We start from the raw sequence: 12,535 nt of genomic DNA, 5'->3' as shown, positions 1-12,535 counted from the left end.
GGCACGCATGAAACTGTCCAGTCCTCCCCTGACACTATGCAAAAGCGCAATAAAGCTCAGGCTGACACTAAAGCCAGGCAGGGGGCCGGGTCTGCTAGCTCGCACCTCCCACAGCCCGATTCGGAGGAGAGTAAACGCAAAGGGGGCAAGAGAGGCAGCGTGTCCTGGGCCCCTGACCTGGCAAAAGAGCTGGTCTCAGAGACTGTGTCAGACTTAGTTTCTGATTCACTAACGGAAATAGCCCAAACTGCACAATTAGTCACTTCTGAGGTTCAGGATCGGGCTGTAGATACAGTCAGTGAGCCTTCAGCCCAACAGGCACGTAAGTCCTCTGTAGATGCTTCTGCTAAACGGGAGACGGCGAAGCCCAGGAGAGGGTCGGCAGGTGAGCACCGGTCAGAGATGGAAATCTTTTTGTCAATTCCAAAATAAACAAAAAAACCCCAATGTTTGCCTATACCAATGACAAGTGTCATCTAGTTGCACTATAGGCAGACATCTGTACAGCCAATACCTACAACACTTTGCAACTCACACCAAAACAATCTAGATCGATATAAGAAGAAAAATGTGAAATTTATATTTGGGGGTTAACTGTCCCTTTAAGTAACCAATAAACAGTTGCTAAAGTGTTCTACTGGTATTCTTCTCTTTAAGGTAAGTCACTGTAAAACACCACCAAACTTTAACTCAACACAATCACGCTTGTCAACTGTTTTTCTGCCCACAACTTTTCCACAACCTTCTCGACATCAGTCCCCTGGCACTTCAGGACCTGCACACTGAGTACCCAGAGCACTTTAACACACACACACACACACACACACACACACACACACACACACACACAAAAACACAAACACACACACACACACACACACACACACCAGTATGTCATGGCAGAAGCCTGCTTATCACACCCTGTACTCGAAAAGCAGGTCATCCAACCAACACAAGAGCAGCACGCTTGTGACCTGAGACTTTTTTGGTAGCTCACTGTGTACTTATTCAGATGTCCACCTCTTGGACACTTTGACCAACTTCTCACCCCTAAAAAGGGAGGGGTATCAAGCTGTGTATGACAGGCCAATTCATTATCACCATGTTATGTAATTCTGCTTTTGGAGAGACCTTTAGCTGCTTAGTTACTGCATCCAAGTCCCAGAAATCATTGTGTCCTTTGTTGTGTAAATTTTTACCACAAACTTTATGTAACCACTTTCTAATTAATAGTATCAAGAAATAGTTTGACTATCATAATATAAAACCCTGGTATAAATATTAAAGGTGCAATTGTGTTGTAGGTTGGACGACATTCTGTTTCAACAGGTGCTTTCCTACTATTATTTTTAAACTTTTACACAATCCAGTGTGACTTCAGCAATGTTTTGGCCTTGGAATAAAGCAATCTGTTAGTTTTCAGTGATGGGACGCTGAAGCTCAAAAGGTAAAATAAACTCATGACATGCATTTTTACAAGAATTTTAAGAACGAGGATTATAAATCAATTCGAGCAGCTGGCCGGAGGTGTAAAATCAAGTTTGTGAATTAAACGTATCACGTCATTGTGGGGCTTCAGTTTCCCATTACATCACCCTCTTCCCCCACTGAGGCATTCATTTGTGCTTTCTGTCATCTCAGCCTCCCCTGCTCCACCCTATGGCATCACTGTCTTGGAGTGTGTGCGTGACTCCATGGTGCTGGCCTGGAAACAGCCGAACTTCATCGGTGGCGCTGACATCACCGGCTACTTCGTGGATTACCGTGAGGTCATCGATGGCGTGCCAGGAAAGTGGCATGAGGGCAACATCAGGGCTATCAGTGAGAGGGCCTACAGGGTGAGTTTGTCCTCCACCCAAATACAAGGTTCAGATGATAGAGATCTTGACGCACAATTGCACGAGTAAGGTTTTGTCTTCCCGTCTCATTGTCTCCAGGTATCTGACCTGAAGGAGAACAGGAAATACCAGTTCCAGGTGCGAGCAGCCAACATGGCAGGTGTTGGCATCCCATCTCTGCCTAGTGACACCTTCCTGTGTGAGGAGTGGACCATTGCTGTGCCAGGTACGTTCAACACGTTCTCATTCTCAGTCCTCACATATTGCCACTTTGCAGTGGACTTCTGTGTCATATTATTATTCTCGTGAATGCAATATCTCAAGCAGGGCTTCGGGAAATATCTTCAAATTTGGCAAAAACGTCCACTTGGACTCGACAATGAACTGATAAAAATTTGATGGCCAAAGGTCACTGTGACCTTAAGTCAAGAATTCATACACTAACTAAACTAACTAAAACTTTACACAATTGTCTAAAGGGATAAACTGATGAAATGATGACGTTTTATATCCAAAAGGTCAAAGGTGAATTTCACTGTGACATTAACATGTTCTTTTGGCCATTACTCAACACCATAACTCAGGAACATAAGGGGAGACATTTGATCAGATACTGAATGTTGATATTGGCTAAACTTGGGTATGTGAAGCATCCGTGTTTTAGAATTTGCAGCATCTTTGCAGCAGCATCCATATTTGAAGCACTGTCATCTGTCATGGCTACACGAATCTGGACAGACATGGATGTTAACTATAACTGCAACTTGACTTGGTTTACGGTCGCATACAACCACGAGGAGCCAATTCTTGTGTAAGCCTGGGTGTGTTTCTTACCTTTTGTCTTGGACCACAGGGCCTCCTCATGACCTGCAGATAAGAGAGGTGCGAAGCAACTCTCTGGTATTGCTGTGGAAACCACCTGTGTACCAGGGCCGTGATCCGGTCAACGGGTTCTATGTTGACATCAAGGAAGCGGACGCACCAGTGGAGGCGTGGAAAGGGGTCAACCTTAAGGCCACAGAGAAGACGTACTTCAAGGTCGCCATCGTCCAGCTGAGCACTTCCTCCTCATTTACACGTGTGGCCGCACCTGGAGAGTAATCAGATTATTATTATTTCATTTTGCAGATTAAGAATCTGAGGGAAGGAGAGACGTATGTGTTCCGTGTGCGTGCCCAGAATCAAGCCGGTGTTGGACAGACCTCAGATGTGACAGAGCCGGTCCAAGCTATCACTAAACCAGGTAGGAAACACATCTGATTTTGACGGGCTCCTGGTGATGATGATAATGTCAAACTATAACACTGCTTTCTCTTTAGGCACAAAGGAGATCGTTGTGGAGGTTGATGATGACGGTATCGTCTCTCTGAACTTTGAATGTGGTGAAATGATCCCTGACTCCAAATTTGTGTGGTCCAAGAATTACGAGGAAATCACAGACTCATCCCGGCTGAACATAGAGACCAAGGGAAACAAGTGAGATGACTTTTTAAAGCAATACTTCACTGAAAAAACAAGCATTTGTAGTTGACCCACCCCACGTTACGTTAAATTTGAGAAGCATGTAATGCATGTAATGAGCCTCAATAAACATGCTGTCTCTGAATATCCAAAACTGACACTGAGGGGTACCTAGAGCCTCATAGTTTGACGTGTAGGGCCACTGACCATGCATCGTTGGGAGTTAGGAATAAGAATGTTTCTAAGATGAACAAAGAATCCAAAAACTGAGAAAATCTTATTGAAGTAAAGTAAGAGGGGTCTGCAAAGCTATATCAAAATATCTGTTTACAGACTCTCACACAACTTGTGCAATATAATCCAAGTTTTAATTATCCAGTCCTATGTTCAGTGCGTTCCACCATCACTCACTTTTCTGAGGTATTACTCCAATTCTGTGTTTCCCCTGCAGATCCAAAGCTGCTTTTAAAAATCTTGGTGAGGAGGACATTGGCATTTACTCATGTCTTGTCACCCACACTGATGGTGCTTCATCCAGCTACACCATCTCTGAGGCAGGTGGGTTACGAAGTCACGCATTTGTAAAAGTAAATGTAATGAAAAGATTTAAGAAAGATTTAAGTTTTGTCCTCAACTGATGCATCTATTTCTCTTATCTTTGTCAGAGTTGAAGAGGCTGCTGGAGGTCAGTCATGACCACAAATTCCCCAGTGAGTGTGCCAGCGTGCAATTATTGCTTTTTTTTTTTTATATGGCATGGTCTGGACTGTTTCTTTGAGCTGTTTCTCATTCTTTATTCACTCCAGTTATTCCCCTGAAGTCAGAGTTGGCTGTGGAGCTCCTGGAGAAGGGTAAAGTTCGCTTTTGGCTTCAGGCGGAAAAGATTTCAGCTAACGGCAAAGTGGATTACATCTTCAATGACAACACTCTCTCTCATGGGGATGTCAGTAAACAGTTTGTTCTCATATTATATCTGGGAATTTTATTTTTTGCATGATTTTTATTTTTTTTTTATGTTGATGAGGAAAGTTTTGTTGTCTTTGTTTTTTAGAAATACAAGATGAACTTCGACAAGAACACCGGTGTGATTGAGATGATCATGGACTGCCTGACTCCGGCGGATGAGGGTACCTTTACCTTCCAGATGCAGGATGGGAAGGCGACTAATCAGTCCAGCCTGGTGCTGATAGGAGACGGTATGTTCAGTCAGACAATATAAACCTGAATATTATTCTAATTAGAAATGGTATTAAGCTCAACCTCAGGGAAAGTTAAGTTTAGATACAATTTTAGAGGCCAAAATCATAGAGAAATCAGTAGACACTTAATCTTTTGAAACAGAAGTATAATTATTTAGGTTTAGTTGTTGGCAGCTTCAGTGCAAACATAACGTATCATATCAACTGTACGACTTAATGTAAATAAATGTAAATGTATCACTAATATAACAGCGTAGATAGATAGATGAGCAGATGGATAATAGATAGAATGAAACCCCCAAAATACACCAAAACTTTGGCTGCTTATACAGCAATTTGGCAAGTTTGAGGCTCTCACTGAGCAGCAACATTGATCCCAAATTACATTGTACAGTTATGTTATTATACAGTTTAACAGCAACCAATCGAGTACCAAATGGTGAAATTTTGTGGGTTAATCCAGGTGTTGTTTACATACATAAAATGCGTAAACTCTTTTTATTTTGCAGTGTTCAAGGAGCTGCAGAAGGAATCAGAGTTCCAGATGAAAGAGTGGGTCAGAAAACAAGGTATGTGATACTCACTATTGACAAGGAGCGTGCCCTAAATACTAAATAGTATTTATTACTGAATGCATGCTCATGTATCATTCATGTACTTAGAGCTGCAACTAACGATTAGCGATTAATCTGCTGGTAATTGTCTGGATTAAAATGTTTCACTGTGTGTCTATAATAATCAGAAAACAATTTTAAAAATGCCCAACACAACTCAGAGCCTGAGGTGATGTCTTTAAAATGTTTTGACTGTTACAAAGACATACAAAAAAAAGAACCAGAAAATGTTGTTATTTTAGCTTAAACATTGACTAAAATTAACCAATTTTCAGAACAGCTGCAGATTCATTTCCTGTTGATCAGCTAATCATATAATCAAGTAAACGTTTTAACTCTACTGGAATCACTGTTGATCTATGTTTGCATTACATGACATGATTTCGATTTTTGCCATGTTTGTCCCAGGTCCTCACTTTATCGAGTATTTGGATTATGAGGTGACACCCGAGTGCTGTGTGATACTGAAATGCAAGGTGAGACAGAACTTAAAAGGTTTTATCATGCTTAACTTTTTTTTAAAATAAAGTATGTGTCTTCATTTTAAACATGTTTCTTCTTGTGTTGCATTTCAGGTTGGCAACACGAAAAAGGAGACGTCTGCGATTTGGTACAAAGACGGACACGAGATCAAAGCAGACGAGCATCTCGGCTTCACCGAGGGAGTGCTGAAACTGGAAATTGCTCAGGTACAAATATGAGAAAAGGAAACTTGTGTGTGTGAAGTGAATTTATGTATATATACATGTATATTTCTGTACTGTATAATTGTCCTGAATTCATTTGCATATATGAATGTTAACGATGGAATCCTTGCACAGCTCTGCTCATGTCTATTCTCCAAAAATATTTGGATCCTTCACATTTTATGGGCATCTTTTACCACAATGTTTGTCCTCAAGAATCAGGTCTTTAAGTAAGTTGGAATAAATTCTAAAAAACGATCAAAAGGGAGTTCTTAAAATATATATTCCGTTACTAATTACACTAAGAAAATTGGGGCCGCTGTGAGTATAAAGCTGGGGGTAATATTCAGAGAGAAGAACTGTAAATATACGAGAAAAGGCTTGGATATTCTCTCGGATTAAATTGTTAAATTTACAAAAAAAACCTATGATATTTCTAAGGAGAAAAAAACGGAATATTCCTTGGGATATTCCTTGGGAAATTACAAATGAGTCGTAAATGTATGACTTCATAGTATCAGAATATATTCAAGTTTTTGTCTTATAAATTTATAGAAATCTGAGATTTTTTTTCATAAATTTACAACTTAAATATCAGAGGAAATTTGGGGGTTTTTTTCCCTTAAAAAATTGTACATTTATTCTCAGAGACTATATGACTTTTTCTATTAATTATTTAACAACATTTGACTTTATTCTATCATAAATGTATAACTAAAATTTAAAATGTATGACTGTATAGTCTCAGAGAATATTTGAAATTTTCTCATAAATTTCTTACTTTAATCTTAAAGAATATTGAAGTTTTTTCTCGAAAATTTACAACTTTAATCTCAGAGAATATCACTTGTTTTAATCTTGGATATACAGAGTTTTTTCTTGGAATATTTCCCACCAGCCGCTGCTCCATGTTAATACTTTTTTAATAGACTTAATACTCCATCATAGAAACTCCTAAATAAATGTTTAAAAAAATAACTAGTATCACATGTCTTTCATTCAACACATCATATTTTAAATTCTAACCACCCCATTAAATTAATTCACACTAAATATTTGGATGCCAATTTCACTTTCTTTTTCTAACTGTCTTCTTCTCTGTTTTAATCTTTCTCAAATTTCTTTTAACCCTCTTTTCCATCTCACTACTCACTTCCATCCCACTGTTTCGTCTCTAAACGTCTGTCCGAGTGTCATCAGTAACATGACATCCTTGCAGGTAGTCTAACATATAAACATGATGTCACATGTGTCCCATTTCAGCGCGACTCCCCTGCAGACAAAGCAGCTGCCGATGACGTATTCTGGACGAAACTAAAAGTTGGGAACAGTTATCTGTTGTCTTCAAGGGCCGACGGCCACTTCTGGTTTTGCCGTTCTGCCTGAGAATGCTTTTTTTTATCTATGCTTGTTTGTTTGTTCGTTTGTTTGTCGGCTTTTTTGCTTTTGTGTCATATATGTGTGTTCTGCAGCACCCATAGCAGAAGACAAAAGCTTGCCTTTTCAGATAAATACAAATTATATTCCTTGTTGGTTTGTTGTTTTGCGACTGAGTTTGACATGCCTGCTCTCTTCTGTCAGATCTCCAAGAAGGACTCTGGTGTGTATGAGGTCGTTCTGAAGGATGACAGAGGAAAAGACACTTCCACGTTGAATTTGAGAGATCAAGGTAACCTTTAAGTGTCGCACACTGAGTTAGCGGATCATGACTGCGGGAAATATATATCACTTAGGATGATCAAATCTTTTCTCTTCAAGGTTTCAAAGACTTGATGAATGAAGTTTTCAATTTTATTGGTAAGAAAGTAAAATTTATTCTTTTATATATTAAAAAGTTTTGGTGACTGATTTGAATTTTGGATTTGCATTTTGACCTAAAATAAATATTTGAATCATATTTTTAATTTCAGCCAATTCCTCAACTCCACTGAAGATCACAAGCACAGATCAGGGCATCCGACTCTACACCTTCGTGAGCTACTACAACGATTTACTCCAAGTGACATGGCACTACAAGTACGTTCTGTGTCTACACTGCTATTTGTGCAAGCATGTGAACATTTGTTATTAAGGTTCATTAGTTATGGCGAATCTCAGTAATGCGAGTAAGCTGTCTCCCTCTTGGAAATCTCTGCATCTTTAATTTAATTTAATTTTTTTTTAAATTGCAATATATTTATTTTATTATTGGCTGCATTATATTATGTCAATGTAAGGCTAAAACTGTTAGCTCTTTTTTTAATTATTATTTTTTATTTTTTGACAGATTTTATGGTACGATCATGAAATATTTCAGTCATTTGTCATCAGTAGTTTTCCCTTGCTTGTATGTTTCTGTGTTTAAATATCTGTATTGCCTCTCTGACAGGGATTCGGCCATTGCTTTCTCTGACCGCATAAAGAGCGGTGTGGTGGGAGAGCAGCTGTGGCTGCAGATCACAGAGCCCACGGAGAAAGACATGGGCAAATACGCCATTGAGTTCAACGATGGAAAAGGAGGCCTGAGGAGGACTGTTGAGCTGTCTGGTCAAGGTGAGACCACCTGCATATCTGAAACACAATGATCATGTACTTATACTAAAGTTTAATGTTCCTTGTTTTATTTTTCCTTTTGCAGGGACAGTGTTAAATGTTTGGTTTTTTTAACATTTGATGACCTCGTATAGATCTCTTGTACTTATTTTTATGTTTCAGATGTCTTGTTTTGCATTATGTGAATCCTACAGAAACATTCATATTCCTACAACCTTTTTTTTTTTGTTTTGCAGCATTCGACGATGCTTTTGCAGAATTCCAGAGACTTAAGTAAGTTATTTACCCCTCAAATATATTATTAACAAGATTCACAGCATTTTGTACATAAAACACATTATGTAATTGCAAACCTACAGGGATTTGAGGATATACATAAAAAAGCATGCATGCAGATTAAGCCTTAATTTTCTCCTCTAATTTGTCATCCCCTTTTTTTCCACCTTATCAGAGCTGCTGCTATTGCAGAGAGAAGTAAGTGTGTTGTGTTTAAAGTCAACTTGTGTTTCCACCTAATACTTACAGAGTCCTGTTAAATCCGTTTTTAGATTCCACTGATTAGCAATTAAAGATCCTGGTGGTTTACTAAAGATTGTCATATGCAGTACATAAAACATATTTACTGTAATTATTGAAGGTATTATTGTTCCTTTCAGGTCGTGCTCGAGTGGCAGGAGGCCTGCCTGATGTGGTCACTATACAGGAGGGCAAGGTAAACTGTTTGAACGGACATTATGTGACCAGTGTGGAAGCCCATTTCTGCAAATGTGATGGAAATGAATTAAAAAACAAAACAAAACAAAAACAATCCTGTAAGTCATTATAATGGGAAACTTTATCAAAATAATGACTTAATGAGTTCATAATGCGATTGTTTAACATTATTTTAAAATAATAAGACATTTGAGAACATTTCTCATTTACTTACAGGATCTTTTTTCTTCTTCACACTGGTTGAAATGGGCTTCCTTCCATAGGCCAGCGCACAGTTATAGAGAGACATGTCTGAACATAATTGCAATTACTGTATAATGTTCTCTGTGTGTGTGTGTGTGTGTGTGTGTGTGTGTGTGTGTGTGTGTTGTATGTTATTCTCTCATCAGGCTCTCAATCTCACCTGCAACATCTCGGGCGACCCCGTACCAGAGGTCACCTGGCTGAAGAACGACAGGGAGATCACGTCTGACGACCACTGCATCCTCAAGTTTGCGTCGGGCAAGTTTGCCAGCTTCACCATCACCGGTGTGAACACGTCGGACTCTGGCAAGTACAGCATCCTGGTGAAGAACAAGTACGGCACCGAGAGCGGGGACTTCACCGTAAGTGTCTTCATCCCTGAGGAGGCGGGCGGCAAGAAAAAATAAAAGCGGTCCAAATCTTGTCGTAAATATGTATAAATGAAAAACAGTGGAAACAGTTGAAGGAAAGAAACAGGATTGAAGATGTGTTGGGTGTTTTTGTGTAGAATATAAAATTAACTCTAGAGGTGCTGAATCTGAAATGTCAACAACAGTTCAGAGAGAAATCCAGAGTGTGGTAAGGAGTTGTGACTTAAAATTATTAAAAAAAAAAAAAAAACACATGTATTTATTTGGTCCAGTAGTAACAAATCTAACATCATGTCCATTCAAAATTGTTACTGGTGCAATTTTTGTTTGTGTAAAGTTGTAGCATGGAGAGAGACACACATCTTTGCTTGACAAGAAAAATGAAACATTACTTGACAAAAGAAGTCAACAATAATAGTTTAAGACATGTTGTGTTGGTAGGATGCAACGAGTCATAGAAAAGAAATCATTAAGTTAGTGTGAAATGTCAATTTAAAAACACGTTTTATCCCATTTGCTACAAGTTATTCATGAAGCAAATTTATTTTTAGTTCATATTTAGAAAGCATATTGCAGGGGCATACATTAGATACTGACAGTCATGATTAATAGTTATACATTATCCTCCATGTTTTGCTAAGTCATTGTTGGTGGATTCAAGTGCTGATGGGAATCTAGAATATCAGAGTTTTTTAGATTTCAAGCTTTCTGCTCTCAATAATATCAGTTGTTGTTTGTGAGATAAACTGCCAGTCAGACTGATTTCACTCACCGACCACCTCTGACTTCTCCAATGCTGATTCACCACGCTGAATCTGCCAAAAAAAAAAACAAACACAAAATTGTCGCTCCCCGACAGCCTGACAATGATCGTCGACTTGGTGTGTCAGGGCCCTGAGACCTGTGCGGAAATACTACACTGTGGATGTGCTGGGCGAGTTTTTTTAAAACATGACTTGGACCCAAAATCTAGTTTTGACACTCATTCGCCTCGGAGGACAGAAACAGAAGTAAACAGAACTTGTTGCAAATGGGCTAAAACATGCATTATGTCATTTCATCAGAGTTTACATTGAGTGCCGTCTCATTATTATCATCATTTAAATGTTGTGATCACTTCCATTGTCTCCGTCTGCTGTGAACACTGAACGTTTGCCCACTGTCATTATTGTTGTTAATGTGATTCACCGTTGTCATAGCTCCCCTTCACAGCCTGTCATTAATGATTACGATGCCTCCTTTATTGTGATGATAACAACACCACTGCAATGAAGACTGTTAGATCACTGTTCATTAATGGTGGTGACTGCATCACTTCCTATTCCCCTGTTTCCTGATGAGACTAATAAAAACGAGCATGTACTTCCCCAATTCCTCCTCCTCCTCTTCCTCTTTGAGTTGTCTCGCTGTGGTTTGAACCCTCCACCCTTCACTCTCTCCTTACAGTTGAGTCCTCCCTTTTTTCACTCCCAGTCACTATAGCCTCGGACCCGAAGACCAACCACCAGCATGGAGCCAACCCCTCTCTCCTGTAACCACCGTGGGCTTGATTGATGATGCTCCGGAGAAAAAAGCAAAATCTTTTAGATTAGCCAGAGCGAACAAAATCAAGCTCACACATCACTGAGAGAAAACTAACGCCGTTTCCCCTTTTTGTTTGGTCACATTCCAATTGTACGATCATACAGTAGAAATATGTCCTAGATTTTTCTTTAACATACATGTCATAAATAGTTTTTTTTGCTCATCACTTTAACCACGACTGCTGGAGGTCACCGTCCACAGTCGAGAAATAATTCAGCATCTAAACCCCCTGTAAGTGAGCTTCAGAGTTGCTGGTAGACAGATTTCTTTATCTTTGGACAGAGCCAGGCGAGCTGTTTACAGTCTCTTTTCTGTTCACAGTTTGTTTTTTTCTAAGCTGAGCTTTGCATGCCGTCCCCTGACAGTAGCTTCCAGTGAACAAACATCAAAGTGGTATCGATCTTCTCATCTAACGCTCCACGAAAAAGCGAAAATGTTCCAACTATTCCTAGAACAGACCTGAACTACTGCATCTCTGACAGCTCCTGGTGGCTGTCTCTGTGGTTTAGTTATACATTATTTAAAACAGAATACGTTTTAACATTGACAAAGGTCCTTTTTCATAAAGCAAGCTTAAATCAATCACTCAGTTACATATTGTGCTGCCTTCAAATGTTAACTGATTTCACAAGAACATTTCGCTGTATTTTTAAAGCAGTAATTTTGTCACTAAAAAGCATCAAGACATAATTATTTTTACTGTATTTTGGAGAAAAAAACCTCCAAAATACTGCTAGAATCATAGTATAGATTTCTGCTGAATTACTTATAGTTTTTTCTTACCATTATTTTACAATGTCAATACCATAAATTACTTCATCAGTACCATTAAATTCAACAGACTGTTAGGTTTACAGTGTAATATTAGCTCCAAAAAGCATTAAGATTTATAGTGTTTTACTGTATTTTGAAAAAAAAAGTAGAATAGCTGGAGTGAATATAGGTTTGAAGATATTGGTTTCATTATGAAACTCATCAGTGATATTTCTGACCTCACTAAACGTTCAGGTAAGTAGTGGACATCATTCTTTGGCTGGTTAAATCTGGTGAGAGCAGAGCTTTTTACATTTAGTGTAGTCTGACTCCAGTTTCTCTGCTCTCAGTTGGAGATCACAGAGGGAACACCTGACCTGGGCGTGACTTCATACTGGACTGATACGGATGGAAACGTGGTATTCAGCCCAAACACACCACAGGAAAAGATGAAAACCCCCATCACCGAGACGAAAACACAGAAGCGAAAGAGTGAGAGAGATTAAATGAAATGTGTGATGTCTGAAAGGTTACAGAAAG

General features: G+C 39.1%; 1 protein-coding gene across 5 annotated transcripts in view; it reads left to right on the top strand.

Moving 5' to 3' along the window:
• The window catches only part of myom1b (myomesin 1b), a 33,921-nt gene that overhangs the window by 18,732 nt on the left and 2,654 nt on the right, over positions 1 to 12,535 (top strand). For 3 of the 5 annotated variants that reach the window (XM_088072220.1, XM_042510574.2, XM_042510572.2), the window contains 21 exons: positions 1,642 to 1,838; positions 1,938 to 2,064; positions 2,692 to 2,876; positions 2,967 to 3,081; positions 3,158 to 3,314; positions 3,751 to 3,857; positions 3,965 to 4,009; positions 4,106 to 4,242; positions 4,351 to 4,495; positions 5,008 to 5,067; positions 5,521 to 5,588; positions 5,688 to 5,801; positions 7,380 to 7,467; positions 7,557 to 7,595; positions 7,709 to 7,814; positions 8,167 to 8,330; positions 8,567 to 8,603; positions 8,782 to 8,804; positions 8,987 to 9,042; positions 9,434 to 9,649; positions 12,346 to 12,487. In XM_088072220.1, coding sequence (XP_087928346.1) covers positions 1,642 to 1,838; positions 1,938 to 2,064; positions 2,692 to 2,876; positions 2,967 to 3,081; positions 3,158 to 3,314; positions 3,751 to 3,857; positions 3,965 to 4,009; positions 4,106 to 4,242; positions 4,351 to 4,495; positions 5,008 to 5,067; positions 5,521 to 5,588; positions 5,688 to 5,801; positions 7,380 to 7,467; positions 7,557 to 7,595; positions 7,709 to 7,814; positions 8,167 to 8,330; positions 8,567 to 8,603; positions 8,782 to 8,804; positions 8,987 to 9,042; positions 9,434 to 9,649; positions 12,346 to 12,487 — 2,328 coding nt within the window. Of the gene's footprint in view, positions 1 to 1,641; positions 1,839 to 1,937; positions 2,065 to 2,691; positions 2,877 to 2,966; positions 3,082 to 3,157; positions 3,315 to 3,750; positions 3,858 to 3,964; positions 4,010 to 4,105; positions 4,243 to 4,350; positions 4,496 to 5,007; positions 5,068 to 5,520; positions 5,589 to 5,687; positions 5,802 to 7,061; positions 7,354 to 7,379; positions 7,468 to 7,556; positions 7,596 to 7,708; positions 7,815 to 8,166; positions 8,331 to 8,566; positions 8,604 to 8,781; positions 8,805 to 8,986; positions 9,043 to 9,433; positions 11,030 to 12,345; positions 12,488 to 12,535 lie in introns of those variants that run through there. The other 2 variants (XM_088072219.1, XM_088072221.1) reach the window with 2 other exon arrangements.

Source organism: Plectropomus leopardus, chromosome 21 (genome assembly GCF_026936395.1).
Source record: "Plectropomus leopardus strain MGB_pleo_1.0 chromosome 21, ASM2693639v1, whole genome shotgun sequence".
In the NCBI taxonomy this organism is placed as follows: domain Eukaryota; kingdom Metazoa; phylum Chordata; class Actinopteri; order Perciformes; family Serranidae; genus Plectropomus; species Plectropomus leopardus.
The sequence above is the reverse complement of the archived record's forward strand: the minus strand, read 5'-3'. Positions and strand labels throughout refer to the sequence as shown.